General features: G+C 39.3%; 1 protein-coding gene across 2 annotated transcripts in view; it reads right to left on the bottom strand.

The window, feature by feature from the left end:
* Window positions 1-3,785: 3,785 nt before the first annotated feature.
* Window positions 3,786-14,429, bottom strand: part of ESRP1 (epithelial splicing regulatory protein 1) — a 30,394-nt gene continuing 19,750 nt past the window's right edge. Inside the window, exons 13-14 of one of the 2 annotated variants that reach the window (XM_041464445.1) lie at window positions 12,831-12,999; window positions 3,786-3,876 (exon numbers count right to left, since the gene is read on the bottom strand). In XM_041464445.1, coding sequence (XP_041320379.1) covers window positions 3,786-3,876; window positions 12,831-12,999 — 260 coding nt within the window. Of the gene's footprint in view, window positions 3,877-12,826; window positions 13,000-14,429 lie in introns of those variants that run through there. The other variant, XM_041464446.1, reaches the window with a different exon arrangement.

Here is a 14,429-nt window from a genome sequence, read left to right on the forward strand (position 1 = left end):
ACTGCTGGTAGGAGAAGGTTTGTTCTGAACCCTTAATCCCTGCCTGTAACTCCATCCCTTGCTTCCGGTCCCATGCACAATGGGAAGAATTTATTTCTTCTTTGTTCATAGCCACATTTTTTAATATACAGTTCTCATACCTTTCCCCAACCTCCTTTCACCAAACTAAGCAATGCTAATGCCTTCAGCAGGCCTGGGGGAGCTGTTTTCATGTTGCTTCTCTTCACTGTGTAGTTTTTGAGCAAATTGTTGGTTATAAGTTTTTGCTGAAGTTTGACAGTTACACTGCAGAGAATATTGGAAAAATACAAAGGCATCCCAAACCAGAAGCCCATTTGTGCAACCCAACATGAAATTTGTTTTTGCAAAAGCATTTAACTATTTTTGCATTCAGTTTGTGATTTATATTTCCAAACATTTTCTGGCCTACTGCTTCCCATCCCCTCATTGTCTGTCTATTTGCACACTTGAGATATTCCTGCACAGATAATAGGCAAAAATTATATTCCCCCATCACTTCCCTAGTGGTTTATATAGGCTAATTTTCCTTTTGCATAACTACTAATTTGTAGTTGTGCTACATAATTAAAGGCAGAACATTTTCTCAGAAGGAAAAGTTGGAAATAGCATTTTAAAATATCTTGCATCAATTAATTCATGTTCAATATAGTCATGTTTACAGAACAGGGATTTTTAAAAAAGGCCCTGTCAAATACTTTAGACTGTAACAGTATGAATTTTTCCAGGATAAAATGTAAATCTATATTACTATGGCTGGAGTAATCAGGGGAAGGTTGGACCAAGGAAAGAGAAGGGCAAAAACCAAGGAAGAATTAAAGGGAGGGAAAATTGAGTTTTTTTGATTAAACACTAGAAATGAGATTATCACTTGCCTTGTCTGGAAGACTTTTTTTACTTTGTCACCCCACCACCCTCTTTTGTTCTTTCTTCCCTTTTACTTATTTTCAGGGATACCAAGGCACTGTTGTGGATTTGGGGTCATGGTAACTCCTACAGCACCACCTACCTAAAGTGCCTGTATTCCTCAGTTCTGCAGTATTTATTTTGAACGTGCCAAAGAACCTACCCAATTTGCCAATTTTAGCCTCATACATCTCTGCTCCAGGGTTTCCTTCCCCCTTTCTTCAGCACAAAAGAGGATTTTAATTGCCATGAGAAGGTGCAGTGATCTACTCCTGTGCTTGAAGCCCAGTCCCAGGGCAGGCAGGGGGAGCCAGGGCTGCTAAAAGACAGCAGTTATTTAGGAGCATGAATAGCATCTGATTTTCTGATTTCTCTGGTAAGAGTGACAGTTGTGGTGCTGGGTTACTGGCTCTAGTCCAGAGAGACCAAGCTCAAACTAACCAGCTCTGACTGACCCTCTCTTAGAGCAGGCAAGGCACTGGGTGGTAACTACAGGTCACATTACCTTTCTTGCATAGAAGACAGTCAAACACCAAGAAAGGTGGAGAGAGCATGAAGTGGAAATATGAAAGTAGGACCACAGGAGAGAGGTGAACTGCATTTCTCATTTTCTGAGTACACAGTGTAATCCAAGTTTGAAAATGCCTACTCCTGTAAGCCTTTTAAAATTTAAATACTTGAGTGCATAGGAAAAGCCTACAAGATAAGAATCAGAGACAAAGCATTTAACATCCCACACATATTTTTACAAAGTTACAGCATTTTTTCCCTTAGATAATCCATTTTACATTCCTAATTATTTCTTCACTGTGTAAAATATGCCTGCATACAAAGTTTACAGTGGCTTCTTTCACAGAGATTAGACAAATATATACAAGACAAAAGATTTTTTTTATTAAAATGTCAAATGCAAAATTAGAGGTTGTAAAACACTTTAATTAAAAAGAACTATTTTAAACTGTGTGCAAAATTATGTAAAATAGACTTTTTTGCTATTTCAAAGAACCAAAGAGAACAGACTTTGTAGGTTCAGGCTGAACAATTTTTGTGTTAAGAGCAGCTTAATACTTCATCAAGCAGAAACCCTCAAGGATTTTCACAATTTCAGTGCCTGTGCTCTCAGTGAAGGGCTTAGTGGTCAGTGTGTGCATATCTGAAAATTGTGCATGAACTTCAAAACAGTAACAGATCCATCTGGTCACTTCCAGAGTTCTGGTGGTTTTTCTCTTGAGCACAACTGGCTTGAGAAGCAGTAAAGCTGGAAACAACCAAAATCTCCATCTAGGCTTGCTGTGATTGTTCAAAACATCAGAAAGGGTAGAGGAATCTGCATGAAAGAGTTGTGCAGGTCACTGAACACCATGATAAAAGCAAATATTAATTTCTTGATTTCCTAAATTAAAAATCTTTACAGATGAACCAAAAGCTTTAGTTTTCACCTTACACACACACAGTTTTAATGACATTTTCTACTAAAGTTAAGAGTGCTGCACTAAGAATATATCTGAATTTATTCACTATTACATGACCTTTTACCTTTGGAGGTAAAGCTTTAAAATTAAGTCCAACATGGCAATGCCATTCCTATGTCTCAGTGCCTGCTTCTGCCACTTCTTCTTTCCTGTCTCTGGGCCAACACAGGCAACTAGCACTGCTAAGCTGTAAACTGGCTAAAAACAAAGACAAACCCCATGAGTTTTCCCAGCTGGATGAGGAAGCTTTCTGGTCTAGTCACTGGATGGCAACACAATAAATGGATGGGAAGTGATGTAGCATAGCTTAGGCCAGGAGTCCACTAAGCAGCTAATTATGGCTCTGACCGCCACTGCAGGGACAGGATTTAGCTTCATCAATCCAGCCAAAGGTCAGCTTGTTAGACAACAAGCTGATATGGTCACTTATACACATGCAAAAGTATGCACTTGGAGCAGATGGCAGTGAGGTGATGCTGCAGGGAAAGGTTTTGACCGGAAGTAGATTAGACCCTGAGCTAAGTTGTCTGTGTCAAAAGCAGAAGAATTAGAAAAAACAGACAGTTTTGTTGCTATTTTTCAGAGGGAAAGCAGAAAAAAGGAATAGAGGAAAGAAAGGGGCATTAAAAAAAACCTAAAAACAAATCACTTCTTTGACTGTGTATTTTTTTCAAAGATTAGAGATGACAAAAGCGTTTTTTGCAAATACATTTCTATATCTTCCTCTGAGACTTCAACATAAGTTTCATGGTCCATGAATACACTGCTTTGCAGTTCAACTTGCATTTTTCTGCACAAATGCTTTCTGGGTGACTTCACCCTTTGACTGCTCCTATACAGAAGACCAAGTAAACCAAACTTGAAAGGCTGAAGTGGCCTGATCAGAAAGCTAACAAAAGCAAGAGAGTAGCTGCTATTATACAAACTACTTCATTGCTACAATTTTACATCAGTGTGAAGCTTAGACATTGGATTCTGTAGTTACCTAAGAAAGTGGCTTATTCTGTCTAACCAACACCCCATTTTAGTGCATTGCTAGGAGAGTAACATCATCTCCACACTTTGCTCCACAGAGAAAACTGGCTCCGGGAAGCTTTCTGCAGGCTCTCAGTACTGCTATTAAAGCTTGAAGTAGCATGCATTCGAAGCCCTGGGAAACATGCAAAGCAGCAGCCCTTAAGATGACTGGAGTAGTTAAAATCCTCTAAATTATGGCTTTCATAGGGTTTTACATATTGCAGTGTGACATTCAGGACACAGCAAAGCATAGCCACCTTCTCAGGGCAGCAAATGACAAATTATGTTGAGTATGGTGGTTATCTGAATAAAACACTAGGATACCTACAAACTCTGTCTCCTGGGGTTTATCCTTACCTTCACTAAGGAAGCCTAACTGCTGGGGCTTTTAAATGCAAATCCATTCTTTGGACACTGTCCTGGCCGCATCATTTGTGTGTACAAGTCCATCCTCTGCTGCATACTACAAACACAAGTTAAGATAGAAGCAATCAGAAGCCAAACTAATGCAGCAAAGAGCCAACAGCTGGCTATGCAACCTTAACCTTTCTTAAAGTGCTGGGCAGATGTCAAAGTTCAGGCTCAGAATCAGACACTCATAATGCTCCCACCACCATGGCATTAAGAGCAATTCAACAACAGAAACAACACTGGGGTAATCAGCTTTCCCTAACAGCACAACACATGGGTACACACAGGATCGTGTTGGAGACCACTGTCCCCAGACTCTGGCAGCCCCAACTGACTGACCTCAAGAGACTGTCCCTGGAGACAAACACCTCCTGCACAGCCACACATGCCCAAAGTCTCTGAAGGAAAAGTTAACATGCTCACTACTAAACAGATTTGCACAGACCACTACTTACCCATGAAGTTGTGCTAATACTGAAGGATGTCACTGGCTTCTCTTATTTACTCTATAATTTTATGAAAGTAAAAAATAAATTAATAACTCACTTCTCCAAGAGCTCATACTTGCTCAAAGCTACCTCAATAACTTTGCTTTATCTCCTGAGCATGGCATCAAGAACCTAACCATTTGCATTGCCATTTCAATGCTATTCCTTAGACCTGGGATAACCTTTCCAAACCACTAGAGAGGTAGCTCTCAGATGACCTCCACTTCTGCTCTCCCAGCCCAAGGCTATGACAGTATCATAAAAAAATTTCTGCTGGGCTCTATCAGTCTTCCCTTTGTGTCCTTACTTTGGTGTTTCAATCCTTAGCTAAGCTGGTATTCATGAAGACTAGATTTAGCCCAAAGGCTACTGTCCTAAGATGCCTTGTGGAGGAGTCCTCCCTCCACACAAGTCCTACAGTGTTAGCCTATATTCCACCTCCCTAAATTCAAGCTCATCTTCTTGGAAGCTACAGAGGCACTCAAGTCCAGTAGGCACATTTGCCCCCAAGCATATGTCCTCAGCAGTTTTCAGTCTTGACCTCACCAAGTTCCCATTATTTGCAAAGCCCTGAGTCATCTTTATGCAGCAGAGTATGGAAGGGAATAGTTTCATCACAGCAGGTAACAAGTAAATCAGCAGACAAGACATTCCAGGACACAATATATAGATGTTTATAGCCTCCCTTCAGAGAAACCTCTTCAAGGTGTTTCAGGAAGTGAATGAAATTGACTGTGGTTTAACACTGCAGCTTCTACAGGGAACAGCTGTCCATGTCTAGAAAGAAAGCTGCTTTTCCTTTTTCCACAGGAACTGCTTATAATGCTTGTTTATCCCCACAACTGTGTTCCTAGGTACCTTTCTGACATCATCTTCACTGGTGGTTCCACTAGATAGCAGAGATAGTCAGGTACCAAGGACAACACTTGTAATAATTTTCACCAATTTTGAGCCTATTGTCAGAAAAGACAGCTTTTCTTAGGAAGGTAAGACTTTATGCTGTAGAGAAGCATCTTGATACAAACTTATCACAACACTTCCCACTAATAACTTCCTGCATGCCTTTTCTGTTACATTAATAGTCATACTAATTCCTAAAAAACTACAGTCAATACACCTTTGTACTACTCAGATTCTCAAACATAATACCCAGGGGTCAACTTATGACACTAATGAAGCCAAAAATAAGTCTTCCCCACCAGTGCACCATTCAGCTTTAGAACTTATAGTAATCACATGCTGTCTCCAATCTTTTTATTTTAAATGTAGCTATAGAGTAAGGATATGAATCCATGGCAGATATGCCCATCCCACAGTTTGGATGCAAGCTCCAGGCCAGTATCTGCCAAATACACCCGGGGATGGAGATCCCCACAGCTGCCAGCAAGGCAGTATTTGCTTCCATTTACTTATGTTTCATGGGCTGTTTAGACGCAGCATCTTTTGTGGTCAATGGCAACTGCCAGATTTTAAAGGTTAGTGCCACAAAGGGACAGGCTTGTCTTGTTTTAAAGCAATATTAATGCCACAATAACATAATTTGTTCAGGAGTAATAAAGAAAAGTCTTTTCTTATGCCCAAAATATTTAATCTGTAGATGTTAGAAACTGTGATATTCTTTTTCAGGTCTTCATAGCCTTTCTCAAAGGCTAAGGGTGTTACCTGCTCTGACTCCCTAAGAGAAGATAAAATATGGACTGTTACCACCCAATTCTATGTTCGCCCAGTCTGAGGGGTGACATCCTCTAGGGGAACAACAGCAAGTGACTTAGAGTGGTCATGTCTCCAGATGGAAAAGAAGTCAATAGAAGACACATGAAAATGTAGTGGAAAGTGTCCAGGCAGGCATACAAGGCAAGTATTCCAGGCAACATTGTCTAATCAAACAAGCCTCAGGAACTAATACTTGCATGTTTTACATCAGGCCAGACAGAATTTCTACAGTGGCTCTTAGTAGGTGTGTACCACTATATAATGATGCAGTGCAAGAGCTTGAACTCTTTTTATATTTGTCTAGTACTTGAAATCAAATATGATATGCAGCATTTCCCAATGCAAACCTTTTTTCCTTATGAACTGATCCTTCAACAGGCAGGATTGGAATTTTTCCAATCAGTATTTCTGAGATTGTTGTATTCTCCAAAGAATCTCAAAATAAAACAATTAAGTTTCAGAAATCAGTTTTGGATGCATGAACAAGTTTTTACATGTTCTAAAGGTTGATGTTGGCATTCAAGCAGCATTTCTACACCTCAAGGGATCCCAAATATTCAACACTAAAATATTATGTGAAAATATCGAGGTTCACTGTCTCTTCTGATTTTCTAACAAGTTTTTCCATTATACATTTGCTTAACAGATACCAATATCCAGAAGGAAGCTGTGGTTTATATTACAAGTGGGTGTGAGTTGGGAGCAGTCAGCATACATAACCAAGCAGCTTTTCAGATCTCTGCCAAGTATCTTGCAGGTCCTTCAAGAGAAGCACAAACATACCCAGCACTATTTGCACATAGGAACAAATATGTGCATAGACACCATCTAGAGGTTTCAATTCTCTCCCTGCACATTTTCTATCCCTATTTTTCCTTTGGATTTTTTATCTGTAGTCCTGAAAGTTTTTTTTGTTTGTGAAGTATATTAACTATTGTCTGCTTTGTGACAGATATTGGTACAATATCCTTTCATCAAGGTACTGATTAACAGCTTCTATTAATTTCAGGACTGTAAGACAGGTCCTGATTGCAAGTTAGGGATACAAAGTAAGACTTATTCTAATACTCAGAGGAGCACTAGCAGTGAAAGAGAACCTGTCAGACTCATCCATTAGAGTTTCAAGATTAAGTTATTTCCCCTCTTTTCTAGGCCTAGGAAGACCAGCAGAGCCAGAGCATCTCTGCAGCACCTCAAAGTGAGGTCCTCTGACTGAAGCCAGCAGGAGGAACAGAAAAAATAAAGGACACACATTACCAAGTAGCCTTCAGAAAAACTCAAAAATTGACAGATGGTCCCAGACTTCAGTGAAGAGCAGATCTTTTCAGAAACTGGTAGGGATTTTCAAATACTCCTTGGGCTGGTATGGGACACGATTACAATGTGCACGTATACACAAGCTTACAGCATAATGTCTATAGTGTTCACTACTGGAAAGCTGCCCATGAGGAAATGCAGCTTGAGTATAAAGCTTTTTTAGAAGTGGTTCATACAAAAGTTAATACTAAATTTTGTGGTATAATCACCAAAGTTGAAAGCTTTAACATGGTACTTTGTTCACAAAAACCAACAAGACATGTTACTAGCAAAAGTATTTACACAGCTAGAATAATTTTCCTGTTCAAAGATTGGAATGTTTATCCACATTTAAAGAAAGAAAGGCTATATAATTTGACAAATAGCAGAAGTAGGAGCACTAAACCATCAGGTCAGCTGTTAATCAAACAGAAACATTTAGATCCCTATGACTGTATAATCATGGAGGAATATTACAAATGTATACTCCACAAGGCAGAATTTTAATTAAAGAAAAAAAAAAAAAAAAAGCAAGCTTTCAGATCCAAGAAGTCTTATTCCAAGATCAACCCAGCTCTATCTCTGGAAACATCCTCCTTCAAAAAACCCTCCTTCCACCTATCCCTGGAAATAAAACTCCTTCAATACAGATACCTTCCCCACATTTAACCAGATAACCTGCTGCCCACTCTGCCTACTGAAATCAACTTCCCAGCTGGATAAGGCCATGGTAGCATGACAACAATAAGCAGGGGGAATGGATCCAGAAGCTCTGCCACAGAAGACTGCAATAGCCTGCCCTGGGTAGTGCTGGGACTTCCAAAACACCCCTGTAGAAGGCTGCTTCTGCATAAAGTGAAGCATCCAGCAATGTACCTTGGTGCCATGAATAATTTGAGATCATTGCAAGTATTTTAAAAAGCCACCTGCATGGATGACACACATGCCTTCAGGCACAACAGGCAGATCTTCTCTCCCACCACTGAACTGTGTTGTAAATAGACAAAAGGAAAAACTATAGTCATACTGATCTCTGCAGCAAGCTTACACAATGCTGCTGTAACAATTAATCCCTCATACAAATCCAATTGTTTTACCAGTTAACAGGGGAACAGTCAGAAGATGACAGTAAGAGCTGCTACCTGAAAATCAAGTCATTGAGTATATTAAGGAAACAAAAGGAAGAAGTCCCCACCAATCTCCATGGCAGCATTTTGTATGGTGGGCTGAGTACAAACTTGGACACTGCTACCAGCAACAACATTTTAACAGATGTACCAGCTTTGAAGAATGGTCTGGTTTGTTTGTTTGGTTTTTTAATTTAAATAATTTTGCTGTTCTGATATCCAGATAGCTGTTGATCAGAGCATTACTGTTCTGCTGCTTTCACACATCATGGCAGTTTTACTAATTAAAACCTACAAATGAAGGGATAATGACAGCCTATGGAGGCATGCAACAATTAGTCTTCCCTGCTAATGCACTCCTCCTCCAATGAAATATGGTAGTAGTTAAAGGCATCCCTGCTGTTCTAATCCTTGGCAAGCTACATTTATTTTGAAAGTGAAAAATTAAGTGTCCCCCCAAACAATCATTCTAGTGACAAATTTGTGACATTAACTAAAGAGTTAAGGTTATTTTGACAAATTCGTAATGGAGAGCAGCTCAACAGAACAAGGACAGGTAATGGAGTCCCAAATTCAGACACTTTATTTAAAACATTTGAACTCCATTTACTGGACAGCAACTAAAAGCCACCAATAAGATTTTATATCCAGTGAGCCCATCACTGCAGATGTGATTTCAGCAATCCAAGCTGACATACTTAACATAAAAATAATAATAAAAACAAAATCACAAGAGTTCAAGAGATGTGGTCCAGAGTGTTGATGTGATGCTGTGAGTACAACTAAAAGAGGTTTTGTTTCAGGCTGCTGCTGTTCTCCATCTGTGACAGAGCTCCCAGGCTAAATACACATATGGTTGTTTCCTAACCCAGTTCTGTCAAGTGATGCTGGTTAGCCAGACACTGAGATGTGTAAACAAAGCTGCTGGCAGCAGCTCTGAACAGTATCGCCCACTTGTTCCTAGGTTTGCCAGTTTTAAATTCCCTGTGACTTAATTGTGCTTCAATAAGAAACTGAGCAATAACCAAGGTTAGCAAAGACTCACTTGTTTCCCATGATGATCATTATGGAGAATCTGATTCATCACAGAGCACAAGTAAGACTTTTTTCTAACCTTGATTAGTGCTCTGATTGGTCATTTTACTTTTACACATACATCTGCATGTATGCATACATAAATATTACTGCTATATGTATGTTGCACATGTATATACTTCTACAAGGTTACGATGTATATACTTCTACTAGGTATGATGAGAAAACCCATACCTTATCCAGAGCAGGAAGGGACATAAGCAGACATGAAAACACTAAGACATTACCCTATATTTCCCTGTGCAGCAAGTGCCAGAATTACACCTTTATCACATAAAAAGACCTTTTAACTCAAACCACTCCAATGGAGAGAACTGTACACACTGACCCAACAGAGAGATAACCCCAGATTAGCCACTATTGGACAAACACACTGGAACAGACCCACACTCTCAAGCAGCACCCATCTCTCAAGACAAGTCCCACAAAGGTGTGAACAAACAAGTTTATACCTACCCACCTTGGTTCAACAGCACAAGAATTTACCATAGGGGACAGAACACAAGAATGCTCTTCCACTAATTTTGAGTTCAAGGACTTCCTGAGCCAGGTGTGGTTTCTGTGTATTCACTAACTCACAATGAATTTCCTGTCGTGGAATTTATCCAGTTTGTTTGAACCTACACCAAGTTTCAGTTTCCATATCATGTTTTGGCTACAAGTCCTACAATTAAGAATCTCTTCTTTTCACTATGCTATTTTAAATACTTTTTAAAAAAGCAAAAATGTATTACTACATGTATGGATTTTGACAGATACTTTTGAGGCTTTAAAGGCACTGCTTAAAAGTGATAAAAACAGCATCAGAACTTAATAAACACAGTAAGATTCAACTTTGCTTTAAAACTGTTTACCCTGTAGCAATAGCTTTCAAGTTTGTATACAGTTAAAGTTTCTATTGGATGTGCTAGCAACTGCCAAGTAGAGCAGTTATTTCCAGTGTACACACAGCACCTAGTACACCTAGGATTAGATAAAGGAAACTCCTCCTTCCTATGAATCCTATTGTTCTTTCTTAAAAGCTTGGGACTAGGCAGAGAGCAAGACCACTGATTTGCTGTCAGAACATGTTGCCAGATATAATTACAAGCTGAACAGTGATATCAAAGACTGACAGATCCTGAATAACTTGCTCTCCCTCCTTTTCATTAGGAATTCACTAAAGCTATTTTAATAGCTTAGAAGGCATCCATTTCTTTACACCACTGGTTTCATCACCAAAGCTGTAAGAGCATTAATACAAGTCTGAGAGTTCCAGGATATCTGATAGGTACTGAAAACCAAAACAATATCTCCCTGCTTTTCACCATTTAAGTTGATTTCTGTGTGGAAAATGGAGTTGGACTATTATAAAGCAACTTGACCTTGCAAAACACAAGCTGTAGAAGCTTTTGGCAGCAGCTCAAAGAAGTTTTCCTTATTTCCATAAATATTCACCAGTTAGATTTATGAACCATTGTCTGATCATTACCAACCAGCTCTATATTACTTTTCCTGGATGTGCTTTTAAATGGAACACTTAGTACAGAGGATACCCTATTCTTCCTGCTGCACATAGCTAATTTTTGACTTAAACTTCAGAAAGCTACATTTAGGAGAGTTCTGATTGCTGCTTCAAATGGACTATTTTTTGCATCCTGGATAAAGCACAGGAATTTGCCTGAAAAGCAGTAAGTGTTAAAAAAAAAAAAAAAGAGAAACAAACAAACAAACAAGAGAAACAAACAAATGTGAACCTAAACCAAAACCAAACCAAACCCCAAAAACATCCTCTACAAAGAATCACTACCTCTATTGGAGTACATACAAATTGTCTGCAGATCAAACATTCTGGATGGAAAAGCAATACCTAAACACCAAATCTCACAACAAAGAAGCCAGCTTGGGTCCAGAAATTTTTTCCTTATTTTCTTTAAAAGAGCAGTATTTGTAATTGGCAGAGAAACTATAATGTAATAATGGTTTCCTAAAAACAGTGAACATTGCCAGTTAGACAAGAATATAAAAAGGGTATTTTGGGGCTTGGGATTGATCAGTCTGTGACCAACATATATGCCCACAGCGCAAGCAGCCAGTGATGAAACTCCCATGGGAACTCATTCAGTGGGAAATCACCAGGACATGACATTTAGCCTGCAGTGGCCAGTCTATTCTTAAGAAGTAAAATATATCAGTAACCACAGACTATTACTGCTACTATGTTTTCATGAAATACAGAACTGTTACTGAGAACCTTGTTTTATATTGCCAGTGCAAGTTTGGAATTTTATTTTTCTTAATCTTACATTAACAAGGCTGAGTTTGGTAATATCATAACCATAAAACAGATATTGAAGGCATTATAGAAAGTAACTCATGAGTGAAGGAAACATTTTAATAAAAATCCACAACAGTCATTTCACAGACATATAGATAAAGTAATAAGAAAACCTTTGTTATCTTACAGGTATTGAAGTGCTCATATTGCTTAACAGCTTCCTAAGTAGCTATTTGATCCCTGCTGCAGAGATAAAAAACTTGAATTGTTCAGCAGATTTCCTACCAGAGAAATGGTTTATGGCTTAAAGGGAACATGGCTCCTTCCAAGGCCTCATGACTGCAGAGGGCAACAGGTATCCAGAGATTTTGTTCTGTAGCAGATAGCTAATACATCCAGAAGAACCAAAAGCCCTTTGTGAGAGGTGTTGAGGACAGGAAGAACACATGCCTCTATATGTTTTACATATGCATTCAACACAACATGTAGTCATACAAGTAAACAGTTTTCATCATAAAGGTCAAAAGTTACTTTGTTACAAACACAAAGAGGCAGTATTTCAGAAGTTGCTAAGGCAGAGCCCAGCCCATCCATTCTAAAGAGGGACCAAGGGCTTCTTTATGGACATGGGAAAGAGTACTGCACATGTCAATTCCCACTGAGGGCTTAACAAAGAAAACTAGTAGGTTTGAGAGGAATGATAGGTGAAACAAAAATAATAAAAAATATCCCTAGGACTTAAATGTGTGTCCTAGGTTAAAAAAAAAATAACAACCAAACAAACACACTAACCAGCCTCCCTGTCCCCCAGACATTGCTACCTGCAATACCCTAAAACTTGGAAAATTCCTAGTTATCCTGAAATTGTTTCCCTGAACAAGATACCAAACAAGCTGTTCTTGGTATCACAAGTCCTTAGCAGAGCAGACAATGTTCTTTTGTGAATTTTGTGCATTTGCTGGGGACAAGGAAAAAAAAAAAAAAACCAAAACGACTTCTTCGTTGCTGCTTGGGTTCTCCTCTGCTTTACCTGGGGTAATATGCTGTGTAGTTCATGAAGAGCTGAGCCCCAGCAGGGTAGTAGGCTGTGGAGGGCTGGAGTGCTCGTGGGTTCAGAAGCATGGATGGCTGGTACAGAGCAGCTTCTGTTGGCACGACTGCAGCAGGAGCCGGAAAGGAGTAGGCAGGGGGTGAAAGGCCTACAGGGAGCAAATGGAAAATAGATTAGGACCTCTGAAATTCCAGAGCTAATACATACATACACACAACTCCACAGTACATCAGGAACCTTCTCATCCTCGTTCACCACAGAAAAGAAATGTGAGCCACCAATGTGAGTGTGACTACAAAGTGTTACACCCAGCCTCCAGTCTACAGAAAAGTCAAAAATACACACACACCAAAAAAAAAAAACAAAAAACAAAAAACAAAAAAAACCAAACAAACAAACAAACAAACAAAAAAAAACACTTGCTCTGGGAATAGGGTCCCTTTCTGATACATAGGTCAGTTTTGCTTGTCTAGGCCCAAATTTTAATGAAGTCTGCATTCAAGAACTACAAGACTTCTGCACAGTAAGAAGAAAGTTTCCATGACAAAGATCTGTTTAACATTCAACAAAAGAGAGAAGACTTTCATCCTGTTACTGCTTATCCCTTAATTAATCAACAGCAGAGTGAGAAAAGTCATGGCTTTGCAGCTTGAAGTGTTAGCACTAAATTAAAAAAAACCCAAAAAACAAAAGTGTACTTTGTGCTGTTTCAACAAGATGTTAGGCCCTAAATGAATTCCTACCGATGAGAGTTCACCCTCCTCCTTTGCTTAACTCTTCTCCTCCTCATTGCCATAGGAGTGAACATACAGCTTTAGATAAAGTAAGCCTTTAATTTTACTATTCAGAGTTGCAGCCAGCATCTCACTGTATTGTAAAATGTGGAATGACAGGGCCAAAAGGCCTTATCTGAGGAATACATCACAGGTATTTATAGTTGGAAATGGGAATGTTGACCTGTGTGTTTCCAAAAGTTTGTGACTCTGCCCAAGAATCTGTCCTAGGAGCTCTCAGGTTCCAACCCATCTGGAACAGCCATCACACATAGGACTGTCTACTGCTGACCCCTGCTCAAGATACTTTTGTTGAAAGAAAAAAAAAACTCCCCCAAGGATTAGCTGAAGGCCTTTGCACTCAAAAGGAATCACTCCAAAGGAAGCTTGCTGCTGTATTGGCAGCTCTGACTAGCAGGTAGAGGCCATTTCTTAAGCAATCTACAACCAAAAAAAATACACTTGCATAGAGAGACACAGAGAAAGCTACTACTTGACTACCTTGCCATTTATGATTTTAGAAGCAAAGTATTACTTTTCCCATAGGCTCAGATTTATGTGGCACAGATGCTTAGCAAGTTAGTCCTTAAACTCCTGAACTATTTCCCCCCAAAAGTTTGCCTAGAAGTGTGTTCATCCTAGTAGCTCTGAGAATCAAAACTTAAAAGGAAATACAGATTCTGCAATTCTCTGAGGCAGAAGCCTCACTCCCACAAAGCCAACCTCCATTTCATATGAATAACAAAAAGTAAAGGAAGAGTTCAGTCAGTTGCAGTTCAAAAGGCAGAACACATGAAAAAGTCTC

This window comes from Pyrgilauda ruficollis, unplaced genomic scaffold (genome assembly GCF_017590135.1).
Source record: "Pyrgilauda ruficollis isolate IOZ18807 unplaced genomic scaffold, ASM1759013v1 scaffold18, whole genome shotgun sequence".
NCBI classification, from domain to species: Eukaryota; Metazoa; Chordata; class Aves; order Passeriformes; family Passeridae; genus Pyrgilauda; species Pyrgilauda ruficollis.